This window comes from Leopardus geoffroyi, chromosome B3 (genome assembly GCF_018350155.1).
Source record: "Leopardus geoffroyi isolate Oge1 chromosome B3, O.geoffroyi_Oge1_pat1.0, whole genome shotgun sequence".
NCBI lineage: Eukaryota > Metazoa > Chordata > Mammalia > Carnivora > Felidae > Leopardus > Leopardus geoffroyi.
The window spans coordinates 70,653,010-70,672,699 of NC_059337.1; the positions used below are offsets into that span (position 1 = coordinate 70,653,010).

General features: G+C 37.6%; 1 protein-coding gene across 1 annotated transcript; it reads right to left on the bottom strand.

The window, feature by feature from the left end:
• Window positions 1-9,259: 9,259 nt before the first annotated feature.
• LOC123583669 (olfactory receptor 4K13-like) lies at window positions 9,260-10,201 on the bottom strand. Its single transcript, XM_045450815.1, has one exon. It carries the CDS (start codon window positions 10,199-10,201, stop codon window positions 9,260-9,262), a length of 942 nt encoding a protein of 313 aa, XP_045306771.1.
• Window positions 10,202-19,690: the final 9,489 nt, after the last annotated feature.

Below are 19,690 nucleotides of genomic sequence, written 5' to 3' on the forward strand. Positions count from 1 at the left end.
GCTTGTTATGTTTGCTGCACCTGACAGTACTGCTGATTAAAGAGGCTTAATACCCTGTCCAGGCCTGGCAGTCCAGGAAGTGTTTCTGGTGTATGATGTGTGTGCTCTGCTGTTGTGTTTTGGCTGCTCTTTCCCACCAGTTAGCCCTCTGCGATCTCCTCCTTGCTTGCTGTGGTGGAGTGTTTGGACCTGTAACTAGATGTGCTTTGATTTGTTTGTGAAGTAACCTTGGAGGGAAAAAGCCTGGAGGAAGCCTGATCCCATAAAAAAGAAAAGGAAGGGGAAAAAAAGAAAATCAAACAGAATAAAAAACTATAAATGTGATTCCAAGGAATAAGAAAGGGAAATAAATACAGAAGAAAAAGAAGGTAAAGGAAAAGAATAAAAAGGCCTGATACAAAAAAAGAAAGAAAGAAAGGAAAAGATAAAAAGAAATGACAAAAATAAAAACAAAAACAAATCAGAAACTATGAGCCTGATTCCAAAAGAAAAAATAACTAAGTGGAAAAAAAAGAAAAAAAAAAGTGTTGCCTGTTGGTCCCCGGGGGATGGTGGCTTTGCTGGTCTGAAGAAGAGGCCAGCTGTATTGACTTAGAGTCAGTCTTTCTACAGTATACAAGCAGTTGCCAGGCACCCAGTGGCAAGGTTTGGTGTAAGCAGGTCCCACGAACAGTGGGGCCACTGTGTTGCTCTCTAAAGTCCCACTATGTTGGTGTTGGAGGGAAAATGATGCTACCCCAATCTCTCAGTGAACCTGGGATCTCAAACCCTGGTATTCAGGCAGCCTTACAGAATTGCGAAGGCAGTCAGCCTGCCCTGCACCACAACTATCCTCTGCCTTCTTATTGGTGCATGGATGGGATTCAAAACCCAAAGTCTTAAAGGACCCAACACAAGGTGGACTGGCCCCTCTACTCCAGAAGAGTCCCTCACACTGCTGATGAAAGGCCTTTGGCTGGCACTTGCAGGGTGTTTTGTCCTTGAGGAGTCAATAAAGCTTCTTCCAAAGTACTCCAGGAAGGGGAATGTTCTTTCCCAGTGCATCCTGGAATTTGTTATAACAGGGTAGGCACTCCCAGCCAGCTCCCTCCTTTCCAGGAGCACACACCACAGCTCCACTCCAGAGAAAGTCACACACTTCCAAAATCTCAGAGTTTCAGCTCCACATGCTGTTTGCCAAAAAAAAAAAAAAAAAAAAAAAAAAAAAAAAAAAAAGAACTGGGACACAATGCTTCTTGCTCCCAGTCTGTGGTCCAGAGAGGTTTTCCTTTTGTGCTAACTCAATGCTGCACTATCACAACACCTCTACTTTTTTTCTATCTATGAAATAGGCTGCTCCCCTTCATGGCTCCACCGTTTTACATTCCCCAACTTCCATCCATGTACCTCACATGTGTCAAGCTAGCTCCTCCAATGGTGGAGATCTTTCTACCACTCTGCAGGTACATTTCCTGAGTATTCCAAGTAATCTGACCTCAACAGCTTTCTTTGAGGGACGTAGGAAGTCCAGAGCTCCCTACTTCCCCACTAATTTAAGTCCTCCCTCTGTCAATAATCAGCTAAGAAATTGAATCCGTTATCAAAAATCTGTCAACAATAATAGTCCAGGTCCAGATGGCTTCCTAAGGGAATTCTACCAATGATTTAAAGAAGAGTTAATACCTATTATTTTCAAACTGTTTCAGAAAACAGAAATGGAAGGAAAGCTTCAAAACTCATTCTATGAAGCCAGCATTACCTTGATTCCAAAACCAGAAAAAGATCCCACTAAAAAGGTGAATTATAGGCCAATATTCCTGATGAATCTGTATGCAAAAATTCTGAACAAGATACTAGCAAATTGAATTCAACAGCACATTAAAAGAATTATTCACCATAATCAAGTGGGATTTCATCTTGGGAAGCAGGCCTGGTTCATTATCTGCAAATCAATCAACCTAATACACCACATTAATGAAAGGAAGGATAAGAACCATATGCTCCTTTCAAAAGATGCAGAAAAAGCATTTGGCAAAATACAGCATTCTTTCTTGATAAAAACTCTTAAGAAAAGAAGGGGTAGAAGGAACATACCTTAACATCATAAAAGCCATATATGAAAGGCCAACAGCTCATATCATCCTCATTGGGGAAAACAGAGAGCTTTCCCCATAAGGTCTGGGACTTGCCTGGGATGTCTCCTCTCACCACTGTTGTTCAATATAGTATGGGAAGTCCTTGCCTCAGCAATCAGACAACACAAAGAAATAAAAGGCATGCAAATTGGCAAAAAGAAGTCAAACTTTCACTCTTTGCAGATGACATGGTACTCTACATGGAAAGCCCAAAAGACTCCACCCAAAACTGCTAGAACTGATGTGTGAACTCATCAAAGTCGCAGTGTATAATATCAACATACAGAAATTGATTGTGTCTCTATACACCAGTAATGAAGCAGAAGAAAGAGAAATCAAGGAATTTATCACATTTACAATTGCACCAAAAACAGTAAGATACCCAGGAATAAACCTACCCAAAGAGGTGAAAGATCTGTACACTGAAAATTACAGAAAGCTCATGAAGGAAATTGAAGAGGGAACAAAGAAATGTTAAAACATTCCATGTTCGTGGATCAGAAGAACAAACATTGTTAAAATGTTTATATTACTCAAAGCAATCTATGCATTCAATGCACTCCCTATCAAAATAACACCAGCATTCTTCACGGAGCTAGAGCAAACAATCCTAAAATTTTGTGAAACTAGAAAAGACCCTGAATAGCCAAAGTCATGTTGAAAAAGAAAAGCAAAGCTTGAGGCATCACAATTGCAGACTTGAAGCTGTATTACAGAGCTGTAATAATCAAGACATTATAGTACTGCCACAAAAACAGACACATAGATTAATGAACCAGAATAGAGAACCCAGAAATGGGACCACAAATATATGGCCAACTAATCTTTGACAAAGCAAGAAAGAGTATGCAATGCAAAAAAGACAGTAACTTCAGCAAACGGTACTGGGAAAACCGGACAGTGACATGAAGAAGAATGAAACTGGACCACTTTCTTACACCATACCCAAAAATTAATTCAAAATGGATGAAAGACCTAAATGTGAGACCGGAAAGCATAAAAATCCTACAGGAGCAAACAGGCAGCAGCCTCTTTGACCTCGGCCACAGCAACTTCTTACTAGACATGTCTCCCAAGGCAAGGGAAACAAAAGCAAAAATGAACTATTGGGACCTCATCAAGATAAAAAGCTTCAGCACAACTAAGGAATTAAAAAAAAAAAGAAACTAAAGGCACATGGTGGAATGGGAGAAGATAATTGCAAATATCATATTGGATAAAAGGTTAGAACCCAAAATCTATAAAGAACTTACCAAACTGAACACCAAAAAACCCAAATAATCCAGTGAATAAATGGGCAGAAGACATTAATAGACATTTTTCTAAGGAAGATATCCAGATGGCTAACAGACACATGAAAAGATGCTCAAAATCACTCATCACCAGTGAAATACAAATCAAAACCACAATGAGATAACACCTCATACCTGTCGGAATGACTAATATAAACAACTCAGGAATCAACTGATGTTGGCTAGGATACGGAGAAAGAGGAACACTTCTGCACTGTTGATGGGAATGCAAACTGGTGCAGCCAGCCACTGTGGAAACAGTATGGAGATACCTCAGAAAATTAAAAATAGGATTAACACATGAGCCAGTAATTCCACTGTTTGGTGTTTAAACAAAGAAAATTCAAAAAACTAATTTGAAAAGATTTATGTACTTCTAAATTTATTGCAGTATTGTATAGAATAGCCAACATATGGAAGGAACCAAAGTGTCTATCACTAGATGAATGGATAAGGAAGATATAGTATATACACACTGGAATATTATAGCCATAAAAAAGAATGGAGTCTTGCCATTTGCAACAGCATGGATGGACTTAGAAGGTGTCATGTTAAGTGAAATAAGTCAGACAGAGAAAGACAAACACCATAAGATTTCACTCATGTGTAATCAACATGCGCGCACACACACACACACACACACACACACACACACACAAACCCAAATGAATAAAGAACAACAACAAAGAGCAGAATTAGAGATATAAATACAGAGAACAAACTGATGGCTGCCATAGGTGAGGCAGGTGGGGGGATGGGCAAAATAGATGAAGGCGAGTGGAGATACAGGCTTCCAGGTATGGAAAAAACAAGTCACAGGAATAAAAGAAATAGCATAAGAAATATAGTCAATGATATTATAATAGTTATTTATGGTGACAGATGGAGCTACAATTCTGGTGAGCATAGGAGCATACTGTATAAATTTGTCTAATCACTATGTTGTATACCTGAAACTAATGTAATATGTGTGTCAACTATATGCAAATTTAAAAATTCATATAAAAATAAAAAAATTAAATATTTTTAAAAGGGAAACATATAAAAATTTTTAAAAGACGTCAAAAGAGGTGGCCCCCAAGATGTTTGAATAATTTTAGGTTTTCTATTTTCCTTTGGAAATCTTTACAGTTTCCACAGACTCACTGTATTATTTAATAAATACAGTCTTACTATCTGAAGCAGACTACTAACTCTTCCTCTGCTCTCACTTTTGCTGCATTTTATTTTCTACTTAAGAGTACGGATGTATGGCAAACTATAATGTTTGCTGGATCCCATCCCTCCCTTTCTCAAAACACTTCATTGGCTTTACCTTGACGATAAAAAGGAATCCACTGTGCCTGAAAACTCTGGTCTCTTCCTTTCTATAATATCCCAGCATATGTCTTCTCTCATTTATTCATCAGTCTCCTTCCTTCACAAGGTCTACCTTTAAAACCTAAAACTCTTTGTCACATCACAATGTCTATTTACACTGGCCCTTTTACTGATGTATTCTTTCCCCTGCTCAGATGTCTAACTCTAGAGCTTGCTTAATGTGTTGGTATAAATGTCTCCTCTTAAAGTGATCTTCTGAAACCACCACACCTAACACAGATCCCCTCCCCTTTGATATTCTCTCCGGAACAGGCATCAGGTCTCTGTCTATAACCACGTATCTGTATTGCTTTGGGCAGTGCTTGGTACCTAGTAAATATTTTTCTAGATGTTTCATGAACGACTTATTCCAGTTGAAAAAACATTGATGTGTTATCTGGTAGAGCAAGCTATGTTAAGCAGTTCATGGTTTTAGTTTTTAGCATTTTAATTGATACTGATTCTTCAAAAATTATTTGAATACTAAAGATGTTGGAAAATATATTTTTCAGCATATTTTTTTAAATTCTAAAGATGATTAGCGTATTGACGGTATATAGTGAGAAAGTATTCTTATCCTCATTCAAATCACAATACCTCTGTGCAGACTCCATATGGTTGACAAATAGTAATAGATATTTTAACAACAATAAGTTATAAATGCAACTTTAGATGAGTTCAAGCCCTGCATTGGGCTTTGCACTGACAGTGCAGAGACTGCATGGGATTCTCTGTCTCCCTCTCTCTCTGCCCCTCCCCAATCATGTTGTCTGTCTTTCTCAAAATACACTTAAAAAATACAACTTTATAATTCTTTTTATATGCTGTTGAATTCGATTTGCTAGTATCTTATTGAGAGTTTTTGCATCCATATTCATCAGGGATATTGGCCTGTAGTTCTTTTTTTTTTTTTTTTTTTTTGCTGGGTCTCTATCTGGTTTAGGAATCAAAATAATGCTGGCTTCATAGAATGAGTCTGGAAGTTTTCCTTCCCTTTCTATTTTTGGAGCAGCTTGAGAAGGATAGATATTATCTCTGCTTTAAATGTCGGGTAGAATTCCCCTGGGAAACCATCTGGTCCTGGACTCTTATTTGTTGGGAGATTTTTGATAATTGATTCAATTTCTTCGCTGGTTATGGGTCTGTTCAAGTTTTCTATTTCTTCCTGTTTGAATTTTGGAAGTGCGTGGGTGCTTAGGAATTTGTCCATTTCTTCCAGGTTGTCCAGTGTCTTGGCATATAATTTTTCATAGTATCCCCTGATAATTGCTTGTATTTCTGAGGGATTGGTTGTAAGAATTCCATTTTCATTCATGATTTTATCTATTTGGGTCATCTCCCTTTTCTTTTTCAGAAGCCTGGCTAGAGGTTTATCAATTTTGTTTATTTTTTCAAAAAACCAACTCTTGCTTTCATTGATATGCCCTACAGTTTTTTTTTTAAGATTCTGTATTGCTTATTTCTGCTCTGATCTTTATAATTTCTCTTCTTCTGCTGGGTTTGGGGTGTCTTTGCTGTTCTGCTTCTATTTCCTTTAGGTGTGCTGTTAGATTTTTGTATTTTGTATTGTGCATTTTTTTTGTTTCTTGAAATAGGCCTGGATTGCAATGTATTTTCCTCTCAGGACTGCCTTTGCTGCATCCCAGAGCATTTAGATGATTTTATTTTCATTTTTATTTGTTTCCCTGTATTTTTAAATTTCTTCTCTAATTGCCTGGTTGACCCATTCATTCTTTAGTAGGGTGTTCTTTAACCTCCATGCTTTTGGAGGTTTTCCAGACTTTTTCCTGTGGTTGATTTCAAGCTTCATAGCACTGTGGTCTGAAAGTGTGCATGGTATGATCTCAATTTTTTTATACGTATGAAGGGCTGTTTTGTGACCCAGTATGTGATCTATCTTGGAGAATGTTCCATGTTCACTCGAGAAGAAAGTATATTCTGTTGCTTTGGGATGCAGAGTTCTAAATATATCTGTCAAGTCCATCTGGTCCAATGTATCATTCAGGGCCCTTGTTTCTTTATTGATCCTGTGTCTAGATGATCTATCCATTGTTGTAAGTGGAGTATTAAAGTCCCCTGCAATTACCACATTCTTATCAATAAGGTTGCTTGTGTTTGTGATTAATTTGTTTTATATATTTGGGGGCTCCCATATTCGGCACATAGACATTTATTTATTTATTTATTTATTTATTTATTTATTTATTCATTCATTCATTCATTTATTATAGAAAGATATAGGTTTAGAATCATTGTGATGTCTGTAGGTTTCATGCTTGTAGCAATGTCTCTGGTACTTTGTCTCACAGGATCCCCCTTAGGATCTCTTATAGGGCTGGTTTAGTGGTGATGAATTCCTTCAGTTTTTGTTTGCTTGGGAAGACCTTTAGCTCTCCTTCTATTCTGAATGACAGACTTGCTGGATAAAGGATTCTTGACTGCATATTTTTTCTGTTCATCACATTGAAGATTTCCTGCCATTTCTTTCTGGCCTGCCAAGTTTCAGTACATAGATCTGTCACTAGTCTTACTGGTCTTCCTTTATATGTTAGAGTGTGTTTATCCCTAGCTGGTTTCAGAATTTTCTCTTTATCCTTGTATTTTGCCAGTTTCACTATGATATGTTGTGCAGAAGACCAATTCAAGTTATGTCTGAAGGGAGTTCTCTATGCCTCTTGGATTTCAATGCCTGTTTCCTTCCCCAGATCAGGCAAGTTCTCAACTATGATTTGTTCAAGTACACCTTCAGCCCCTTTCCCTCTCTCTTCCTCTTCTGGAATCCCTATTATATGCATATTGTTGTGCTTGATTGCATCACTTAGTTCTCTAATTCTCCCCTCATACTCCTGGATTTTTTTATCTATCTTTTTCTCAGCTTCTTCTTTTTCCATAATTTTATCTTCTAAATCACCTATTCTCTCCTCTGCCTCTTCAATCTGAGCTGCGGTCACCTCCATTTTATTTTGCACCTCATTTATAGCATTTTTAGCTCCTTATGACTATTTCTTAGTCCCTTGATCTCTACAGTAGATTGTCTTCTGTCCTCTATACTATTTTCAAGCGCAGCAATTAATTTTACGACTATTGTTCTAAATTCTCGTTCTGTTATATTGCTTAAATAGTTTTTGATCAATTCGTTAGCTGTCACTACTTCCTGGAGTTTCTTTGGAGGAGAATTCTTCCGTTTCATCATTTTGGATAGTCCCTGGAGTGGCATGGAACTGCAGGGCTCTTCCTCTGTGCTGTCTAGAGTAACTTGTGCTGGTTGGTGGGGCCGCAGTCAGACCCGATGTCTGCCCCCAGCCCACCACTGGGGCCACAGTCAGACTGGTGTGTACCTTATCTTCCCCTCTCCCAGGGGCAGGACTCACTTTGGAGTGGTGTGGCCTCTGTCTGGGCTACTTGTACACTGCCAGGCTTGTGGTACTACTTCTATGGGATCTGGCGTATTAGCCAGGGTGGATCTGCAAGGTGCACAGGGGCGGGAGGGGCAGGCTCAGCTTGCTTTGCCTTCGGTGTTCCCCTGTGGGAGTGTCCCAGCAGCACCAGGAGGGAGGCAGACCTGTTGGAGGGATGGATCCACAGAAGCACAGTGTTGGGTGTTTGCGCAGTGCAAGCAAGTTCAGTGATGGGAACTGGTTCCCTTTGGGATTTTGGCTGAGGGCTGGGAGAGGGAGATGGTGCTTCCCAGCCCCTTTGTTCCCGGCTAAGCTGAGCTCTGTCTTCCGGGGCCCAACACCTCTCCCTCTCGGTGTCCTCTCGCCCTCCCGTTCTCCAAGCAGAGCTGTTGACTTTAGCATTCCAGATGTTAAGTCCCACTGGCTGTCAGAACTCACGCAGTCTGGCCCTTCTGCTTTTGCAAGTCAGACTCGGGGGCTCTGCCTTGCCGGGTGGGTTGCCACTCTACCACCCTGGCTCCCTCCCACCAGTCCGTGTGGTGCACCTGCCTCTCCACCCTTCCTACCCTCTTCCATGGGCCTCTTGTCTATGCTTGGCTCCAGAGAGTCCATTCTGCTAGTCTTCTGGTGGTTTTCTTGGTTATTTAGGCAGGTGTGGGTGGAATCTAAGTGATCAGCAGGACGCGGTGAGCCCAGCGTCGTCCTATGCCACCATCTTCTCAACTCCCAAAATACAACTTTATAAATAAAAATTGAAACTAAACATATTTTTATATACTAAGCCATTGCAAATTTATAAAGCTTTTGAAAAAAGACATATGATTAGGTACTTTAAACATTGAACAGGGTTGTTTCCCTGAATTCTAGGACAAGGAAGTAAACAGAAATAATGAGTGCACACTTATTTATGTATTGAATCTGTTCTATGAATATTTTCCATTAGATTTTTAATAAAACTGATCTTAAATATTCCATTAATTCTGAGGGAAGATAGTTGATACTATTTAATATTTTATTTTAATTTTTCTGCTAAGTATTTAAGATTCAAAACCCCAAATAGCAGACAACACAAAACAATCAGCTGTTACAGACTTATTTAGAAAGTGAGCCAGGAACCAATATGATAGCTTGTGAGTCTCTTAATGGCTGCTTTCATTTCTTGATTCCTCAGAGTATAAATAATTGGATTAAGGAGGGGAGTGATTATAGAGTAAAAAACAGAAAGAAACTTATCTGCAGAGTAACTCTTGAACGGGAAAACATAGATGAAGATAGTGGGGCCAAAGAAGAGAGTGACCACAGTGATGTGAGCAGACAGTGTGGACACTGCCTTAGAGGATGCACTGGAGGAGTGCTGCCAGATGGTGACCAGCATGACAATGTAGGATATGAGCAGGAGAATGAAGCAGATCAGGGACAGGAGTCCACTATTTGCAATCACCAAGAGCTCTAGGATATAGGTCTCAGTGCAGGCAAGCTTGATGACCAGGGGAAGGTCACAGAAAATGCTGTCCACAACATTGGGACCACAGAAAGGTAAACCTACCGTGAAAACCATCTGGCTTGTGGTATGTATGGACCCAATTGCCCATGAGAGCAGCAGAAACCCGATGAGCACCCTGTGATTCATGATGGTCTGATACTGCAAGGGCTTGCATATGGCAACATACCTGTCTATGGCCATAGCTATCAGAAGAGACATCTCTCCACCCCCAAAGAAGTGCACAAAAAACATCTGAGCCATGCAGCCCCACAGGGAGATGGTCTTGCGTTTTCTAAGGAGGTCTGCAATCACTTTGGGAGTTGTAGCAGAAGAAAGACATAAATCAAAAAATGATAAATTTGCCAGAAAGAAATACATGGGGGAGTGAAGATGCGTATCAACTATCACAGAGATCACAATGAGGAGGTTTCCTACTATGATGGCTACATAGACAAGGAAGAAGACTGCAAATAAGAATATTTGAATTTCTTGAGAAGTGGAAAGTCCCAGCAAGATGAACTCAGACACACTTGATCTGTTGTTCAGGAGATCCATTCATCCTTATAATGAGTTTCAGAAGTTGCCTAGAAGAGGGAAAAACACACAGGATGTCATAGGGACTGGCAAGTCTGTAAACCTTGTCTTTATTTCCATCCTGTCTCTTACGCAGGCAAGCAAATGTATGACACAATGACTACTTCATAGATATTTAGCAGGAGATATTTCACAGGACCACATGACAGTTGATAGTGGAAGGAATTGAGCCTACTAAATGAAATGTGTGTGTTGATTAATAAGGGCAAGGTCAGTTAGGTATTTGAGAAAACCTCTCCCTTGTTCAGCTGTAGAGCAGACTGTGTGAATTCATAAGTTAATAGAATAATAGAGAAGACTTTGGAAGGCATCAGCAAAAGCGATTTTTATCTCTTGCAGGAGGTGCATTTACTGACACATTTTCATGAAATTCTCAAAAGGCAGTAAAAATTTGCCATAAATATTGCTGAAATTACATGAAGTGCATTATGATTCTTGAAAAGAACTGATTATAGACCATGAGCATATTGTTGATAGAAAGTTGCATGTGGAGACAGTTATCTCATTAACTGAGATCAAACCCAATTACTGAGGAAAGATTAAGTTATTTAGACTAGACTGTCAAAACCACAGATACTCATCTACACGTTGCCAGACTCTTCAGTTCACGTGATCAGACGTAAAGTGTGTCCCAACTGTGCATTATTCTCCAGTTGTTGCAAACATGAACAAAGATCTATTTTTATCTGATATTCTTTCTAGGTCATATGACTTCACAGATATAAGTATATAGAAACACCTAAATCTTGTTCCACTTTCCTCCATTAGTGAGGGGTAAAGAGTAAGGTGAATCATTTACCTTTGTAAATATGATTTAACAAGACTTTAAATGTGATATATTCTTTGAAAAGAGTACTGTCTTGGGTTACTTAGCCTCGGATCTATCCTTCTTCACAATTATTTCCCTTAAAGTTCTTTCAATCTCTGACTTTGTCAAAGATGGAAAAAAAGTCAGAGATATGTTGCTGACTGAGGTGGATTCAGGCAAGCTAAATGAACTTTTAAAAAAGACACACAAATAAAGGAAATAGGTCAGTGCTCATTCTATATAAATTCACCTGGTTAAGACCTTCCTTGTTTGGATGATTTTAGCTCTTTTTTTCAAGTCTTATTTCAGGCAAGTTGTTCATCTTCAGTCTTTTCCTTGCTTTTATGAGAGCCTAGACCAAAGGCTAATACAGATTGTCACAAAAAAAAAAAAAAAAAAGAATATACGTGATTTGGGGATACATGTAATCTTTTAGTTACATAGTTCAAAATTTTAAAATTGTATATCTGGGTAACCATAGTGAATACTTAATCATATGCTCTTTTCTCTGCATGGTTACTATCACTAAGACACACAGTTCTTGTAACGGCCCATAATTTTCCATTATGTTTGACACTATCATCCAAAGTAGCATAAAAACATCCTTCTTTCAGAAGGTAATAAAACAGGAAGTGCTCATCTTTGATAGTTCTCATTCACAGGTGTGAATCTGTATTTCTTCTTTGTGCCTTGTACTCTTAACTGTAGAACAATGATCTCATCTGCACTATAGCCCCTGGACTTTCTGTGTTTCCTTGAAGTACATAATAGGTTTACTTGCAGGTGCACATGGGTGTGGCAAAGACAGAGTCCTAGACAAGATGCTATCTCAGTGTTTTAACTATTTGGCCATTTTCAGACTGTTACCATAGGAAAGTTGAATTTTCTCATAAGCTTTTCTAGCAATCCCTAACAAGTATAATGATGGCATCAATATTTTATGAGTGGTGACATTCTATGATTTTCAAAGCTCTGAATCAGGCATTTTATCCTCACATTTCTATCATTTGTCTCTTTTAAAAATAATTGCATTTCTAAAACAACAAAGGCACTTTCTCAATATTTCTGCTATAATTTAAAGAATAAAATCATGCAAACTGATAAGTATAACTGAAGAATTTGAACATACCCAGATTTCTTTAGTCTAAGAATAATTTATTGGCTTGGGCTGCTATTATAATCTAATTTCCAATAATCATTGGTATAGTGTTTTCTGATTTTTGTATTTTTTTCCAATTCTAGCAAGATTATGTTTGTTCCAGATTAATTTTTGAAATCCATTGAGCCTTCCTCTCAGTTTCATTTTGGCACTGTTTTTAACACTTATGGATACATTTAATGTTATTAATGAGAATAATGTGATCGATGTGGTATGTAGATAGAGTAGCATGTCAAGATTATGTAACCTACCAGTTTGCACTTGGACTTCAGAGGTAACATCAATATGAAATGGATGGTTAATCTTCATCATCCAGTGACTTATTTTCTTCTCTGGACTTCAAAAGACAGCAGTATATAAGTGTATCTCTTGGTAGGAGGCACAAAGGAGAGAACTCATTTGATTGTTTTAGATTCCTCAGAGACCAGTAGTAAGAAAGTAATTGGGATTGTTAAAAAAGACTTTTGACATTGCAGAAAGAAGATACCATTTTTCATCTATAAAATTGATAATACTTTAAAGGCAATAATCCATACTCAGGCAGTGGAGAGATAGGACTAGAGTTGAATAATGAGAATTTTATATGATGTTCTTTCTTTTGTAGTAGTTTGTTTTCTACAAAAAGCATTCATAAATGTGATATTTAGGAAAAATATAAATGATCTAGATTATTTTTATTTTACATTGTATTAAGGCTGAGATTTTCACCTAAACTCAAATCTTTCTGAACTTTTCAGAAATAATGTGAAATAAATTTCATCATTCCAATTAAATAATAATTCATTCCACTAAGAATTTGTTATGCTTTATTACCTTTCAAATTTGCTCATAAATCAGGCTCTTCTTTGGGAGTACTCATTTCCTGTTTTGTTTTCCTGGATAATTTTCGTGGTGTTATTACTTACTTTACTAGTCATTAGTTTACAGTATATTTAATGTATGGAAGGGCAAATCTGTTGTCATTGCTTTATTCATTCAGAGTGTTCTTGCTTATTCTTATATATTTTTATCCTGAATTAAATAAATATATTTTCTAAAGTTAAAACAAGTTCCATTGGTATTTTAATATCACAGTATTAAACCTATAAGAAAAGTAGAAAAAAATGAACAGAATTACAAAATTGAGTCTTTCATCCAGAAGGATTTTATGTTGTTCTAAATGTCTGACTATTTTATGATACAATACATTCTAATCTTCTAATCTTGGTAACATATTTTTTGTTCAATGTAATTTTGCATATTTCCTACTTTCCTATTCTCTGATCTTTTTCTTTAACATAATTGGTTTTATTGCTATTGTTTCCATTTATTATATTTTTATGTGGTACATGGTATCATTGTGGAAATCTCTTTTGTCATTTTTTTTTGCCAGTTCAGTGTCCTATTTTCTTGAAGGTACTGGTAAAATGATCAACAGACATTAATAACTTTTTTCTTCTTCTTATACATTTCCTGTGCCTTATTCCATTAACTAAAAGGTAACAGTAATGTTGAATAACAGTGAAGAAAACTGGATATAGCAGAATTTGTTAGTTTCCCAAACATGACCCTTCCTTCTTTCTTGAAAATGAAAGATCATTTTCTTATTTTTTTATAGTTTATTTATTTATTTTGAGAGAGAAAGCAGGAGCAGGTGAGGTGCAGAGAGAGAGGGATAGAGAGAATCCCAAGTAGGTTGCATGCTTAGCACAGACTCCAATGTGGGACTTGATCTTACAACTGTGAGATAATGACATGAGCCAAAATCAGGAGTCAGTGGCCTAACTGTCTGAGCCACCCAGGTGCCCCCAAAGCTCATTTTGTGGGATGGGGTGTCTATAAACTTCCATGGAGTCTCCAACCCTGTCCACAAAGCTGCATCTCACTACACTGTGGCAATCACTGTTTAATTTTCCTCACCAGTTTAGCAGTTAGTACAGACAGTGTAAGAGACTCTGCTGAGTAGTCTTCCCCCATTCCTCATTCAAAACAGATGTCTGAATTCATTAAGTGGCATTTTGAAGCCTGCCATGTGACAGAAGTGGCAAATAACATGAAAGTAAACAGTATTAACAGGCAGCTACTGGTGAAAATTCTTTAGAGGAGCTGACTTCTGGTAGAGTCAAGCACTTTGCCTCTCCTCAACTCCATATTTCCTCAGGTCTAATTGCAATAGTGTTGTTGTTATACTAACATTAAGTACCATAAGTATTTACAGTTCAGTGCTATCAGTTAAACATATATAAAGCAGGAGGAGTTTAATTCATTAAACTAGTGACATGAAGGCTGAGATGCTAATAGGAAATGTTCGGGGAAACCAAAGATGAACATCAAATGGAATCTACCACCAAATCCAATCTGGAGGGGCAAGAGAAGACACAGTCTTACCACAGCCCCAGGGTAACGACATGTTTTCATTTTCTTCTTCTCCCTCAAAAAATTTCCCCAAATCTAGAGGCTTCATCCAACCCAAAATTCTTACCTCATAGTTGGATAAGTCTGAAATCCAACTTTTCTCTCTCTGGGATACAATGAAGTCGTTGGCAGGACGATATTCCTTATTGTCTTTGGGGGAAGAAACTACTCCCAGACTCAGCCTGGCTGAGGGCCAACTTTAGTTCCAGGTGTTTGTAGAATAACATTTCCACTTCCTTGCTTATCTTTGTCAGACATTATTCTCACTTTCTATACATTGCCTATATTCTTTGGTCGTATGTTCTTCCTCTTCGAAGCCAGAAATATTGTATCAAATCCTCCTCAAGATCCATCCTTTCTGGATTTCTTTTTTCTTTCTCTAGATCCATGAAGAGTTCAATGTTTTTAAAAACTCATGCATTTCATTGAGGCCGCCCACATTAACGAGGATAACCTCCCTATTTCAAGGTTTATAAATAATCATATAGTCAAAGTTCAATTTACCATGTAAGGTGACATATTCACAATTTCCAATATTAGGGTGTGGACCTCTTTGGGCGATGATTATTCTGAGTATAACGGCTTATATACAAAGGTGGGAAATGTAGTGGTCAATTTCACGAGGAGAGCTAGAGCCATGGAAGTGTTGCTGAGTTCTAGAATGAGCCAGAGAACTACTGCAGATATTTGGGCTAAGGCAGTGTGTGTGTGTGTGTGTTCTTCATTTTCTTTTCCTCCCGCCCTATATTAATCTAACAGTGATATCCATTTGTAACCATCTAGAGGTCAAGAAATGCTAGGGTGCTGGAAATGCAGTCTTCATGAATCAGGGCTTCCTGTAATAAGAGAAAATTTATAGAATGGAAAAAGGATGGATTGGAAGGAAAATGGGACTATAATGGCACACATCCTTTTATCATTTAGTCTTTCTGGAGTATAAATGTGTGAGGAATTTTTACAGACATTTTGGAAGAAATTATTTAAAAATGAACATACATACATAGGGTTTTGGAGTCTCCGTTGATAGTGTCGCACTGCTACACATACATTGGACTAAGATGCTATAATTGTTTTACACTAGAAAATAAAAGCTCTATCTAATTATAACACTGCAATCATGGCTGATTAAAGGCAGACCAAAAATTTAGGTCAAGGACATGTGATGTGCACTTACTTAAAGGGAAGTTAAGTGAAATTTTCAATATTCCTAAGATAGGGCATAAGACAAACAACACTTTTTTCTTCGCAGATTAAGCCACCGTGACGAATCAAGTGTGAGGACGAAAACCATTATCATTTAAGATGGCAGGGTCTTGCCACATTTGTGAAATTTTGGAGAGTTTATTCAGGGCAAGGATGCTGAGGCATCTCCTTAAAAGTTAAAGTATTGCATCTTGTACCATCGCTGTGCCACTAAGAAGAAAGCATAATGTCTGGTAGTCCTCTCCAAGTTTTAGAGGCAGTGTATTCCAACTTGTATATAATATTTATTGATTGACATGAGGTTTCCAGTTTTGTAAACTTTGTTCAGGGGAGGCATCTTATCAGATCTAGAACAAAGTAAAGGTAGCCTTACCCCTAGGGCCATTTATCCAGGTTAATCATACAGTATTAAAGTTATCTCTCCTGAGAAATAAACCATTCATTAGTTTTTTTTCCATATTCTAATAGGAGAGTCACAATGTAGTTTCACAGGATCATAGCATGTGTATGCCATGTGCAGCAGAGAACTGTGCATGAGTTGGAAATTAGCCACTGACATTCTACTAAACCCCATAGGTATGGACCATCTGACCATGGAGGTTCAACTGACTAGGGAGATGTAGATGTCCATCACGCCCTGCATCATTTTATATTAAGACTGACTTTGAGCATCACGGTGTTTAGATTGTATCCTGGTATCTTGAGATGGCATCCTCTAGGATGTAGTGTATACTCTTATTTAATGACATTAGATGTAATTTTGTTCCCAGTAAACAGAATCTGTAGGGTTAAGAACACGGATATTCTCTGTATGTCTTCAAACCCTATAAAACACTTGTAGAATTTATGCTTTCTTTTCCCACAGCTTCAGGCTCTCTAGTTCCAGAAGTTCTTGGATATGCTTTCACCAGTAATGCAGTAAGATTTCTATTAACCTCAAGCTTCACTGCCACTCAATCACTTTATGTTTTTCTTTCCCAGAGACATCATGGCAATGAAAGGCATCACTATCTTGTAAGTAATTTACCTTGGTCATCAGAAGAGGTAGTACTGCTGCACTACAATGGTTAAGTAGGGCCACAGTAGAATTTTTTAAATCTAAATTGAAATATGGAAGTGAACTATTCTACTTCTCGGCTGAAAAAATACACTGGATGGTATTACTTGCAGAGATATCAGTGAAGAAGAAAACATTAGTGAACATGGAGTGATAGCTATACAAAATGAAACAGGAAGAGATTGAAAACAATTTCCATTCCATAAATGTGTCTACAAGGTAAATGACCATACACAGTGAAAGTAATAACAATACCTTGTTGAATGTGTTATCTCAGAAGATAACAGCAGACATAAATCTAAAACAGCACCAACACCAGAGTGGGGAGAAGGTAAATGGAAGGAAATGAAAGTTTCGCTAATGTGATATTTGTATCACTAACTGTGGTCCATGAGTGTCACCCATGTATTGCAGTTGGACTGTGGTACATTACAATTGTGCAGTATGTATTTGTGGTCCTAAAATTAACATTAAAGCCACAACAAATTTTTCTGTTCTTCCTGTTTGAGTTTTGGTAGTGTGTGAGTATCTAGGAATTTGTCCATTTCTTCATCTTGTCCAGTTTGTCAGCATATAATTTTTCATCATATTCTCTTTTGATTGTTTGATTTTTTGTGGTGTTGGTTGTGATCTCTTCATTATTCATGATTTTACCTATTTGGGTCGTCTTTTTTGATAAGTCTGGCATGGTGTTTCTCAATTTTGTTTACTTTTTCAAAAACCAGTTTTTAGGGGCACCTGAGTGGTGCAGTCGGTTAAGCGTCCGACTTCAGCCAGGTCACGATCTCGCCGTCCGTGAGTTCGAGCCCCGCGTCAGGCTCTGGGCTGATGGCTCAGAGCCTGGAGCCTGTTTCCAATTCTGTGTCTCCCTCTCTCTCTGCCCCTTCCCCGTTCATCCTCTGTCTCTCTCTGTCCCAAAAATAAATAAACGTTGCAAAAAAAAAAAATTAAAAAAAAAAAACAAAACCAGTTTTTAGTTTCATTGATCTCTTCTTGTTTTTTTTTGTATCTATATCATTTGTTTCTGTTCTAATCTTTATTATCTCCCTTTTCTGCTGGCTTTGGGCTTGATTTGCTGCTCTTTTTCTAGCTCCTTTAATTGTAAGGTTACATTGTGTATTTGGGACCTTTTTTGCTTCTTCAAATAGGCCTGAATTGCAGTGTATTTGCCTCTTACACCTGGACTTAATGCATCCCAAGTGTTTGGATGATGTGTTTTCATTTTCATTTGCTTCCATGTTATTTTTTATTTATACTTTAATTTCCTGGTTAACCCATTCATTCTTTAGTAGAATGTTCCTTTACCTCAATGTATTGTAGTGCTTTCCAAATTTTTTCTTGTGATGATTTCAGGTTTCATAGCATTATGATTTGAAATATGCATAGTATGATTTCAGTCTTTTTGTACCTGTAGAGTGCTGATTTGTGACCTAGTATGTGATCTATTCTGGAGAACATTCCATGTGCACTCAAGAAGAATGTGTATTCTGCTGCTTTTAGATGAAATGTTCTGAATATATCTGCTAACTCCGTCTGCTTCAGTTGTTATTCAAAGCCATTGTTTCCTTGCTGATTTTGTGTTTGGATGATCTGTCCATTACTGTAAGTTGGTTTAAAATCTACTATGATGGTATTATTATCAGTGGGTTTTTTTTATGTTTGTGATTGATTTATATATGTGGATATCTCCAAGTTGGGGGCATATATATTTACAATTGTTACATCTTCTTAATGGATAGACCTCCTAATTATGATATAATGCCTTTCTTTTCCACTTGTTACAGTCTTTGTTTTAAAATCTAGGTTGTCTGATATAAGTATGGCTACTCTGGCCTTCTTTTGAAGTCCATTACAATGATACATGATTCTCCATCCCCTGACTTTCAATCTGCAGGTGTCTTTAGGTCTAAAATGAGTCTCCTGTAGGCAGCATATTGATGGATATTGTTTTTTTTTTAATTCATTGTTATATCATATTTTTTTAAAATTTTTAAGTGCTTATTTATTTTTGAAAGACCAAGTGAGAGTAGGGGAGGGGCAGATAGAGAGGAAGACACAGAATCCAAAGCAGGTTCCAGCCTCTGAGTTGTCAGCACAGAGCCTAACACAGGGCTCATACTCAAGAACCACGAGATAATGAACTGAGGCAAGTTGGATGCTAACCAATTGAGCCACCCAGGTCCCCCTACCCTATGCCTTTTGATTGGAGCATTTAGACCATTTACATTCAGAGTGATTATTGAAAGATTTGAATTTAGTATCATTGTGTTATGTGGAAATGGTGTTTTTGGTGATGTTCTCTGGTCTTTGTAGTCTTTGCTGCTTTGGTCTGTTTTTTTTTTCTTCACTCAGAGAGTCCCCCTAAAATTTCTTGCAGGACTAGTTTAGTGGTCATGAACTCCTTTAGTTTTTATTTGTCTGAAAAGTCTTTCTCTCTCCTTCTATTCTGAGTGAGAACCTTGCTGGATAAAGAATTCTTGGCTGCATATTTTTCCTGTTCAGCACATTGAATATTTTCTGCCACTCCCTTCTGGCTTGCCAAATTCCAATGGAGAGATCTGCTACTTACCTTATGAGTCAACCATTGTTAGGTTAAGGACATTTTGTTCCTAGCTACTTTTAGAGTTTTCTTTTTATATTTATATGTTGCAAGTTTCACTATAATATGTCATGGTGTTCATTGTTTTTGTTGGTTTTGAAAGTAATTCTCTGTGCCTCTTGGACTTGAATGCCTGTTTCCTTCCCCAGATTAGAGAAATTCTCATCTATAATTTGTTCAAATAAACAAACAAATGTCCTTACAATAGAGGCAGAAAAAAACATTTGACA

What these genes read in the sequence shown, in the direction of transcription:
- LOC123583669 (XM_045450815.1), bottom strand. Translation starts at nt 10,201, where the DNA reads ATGGATCTCCTGAACAACAGATCAAGTGTGTCTGAGTTCATCTTGCTG.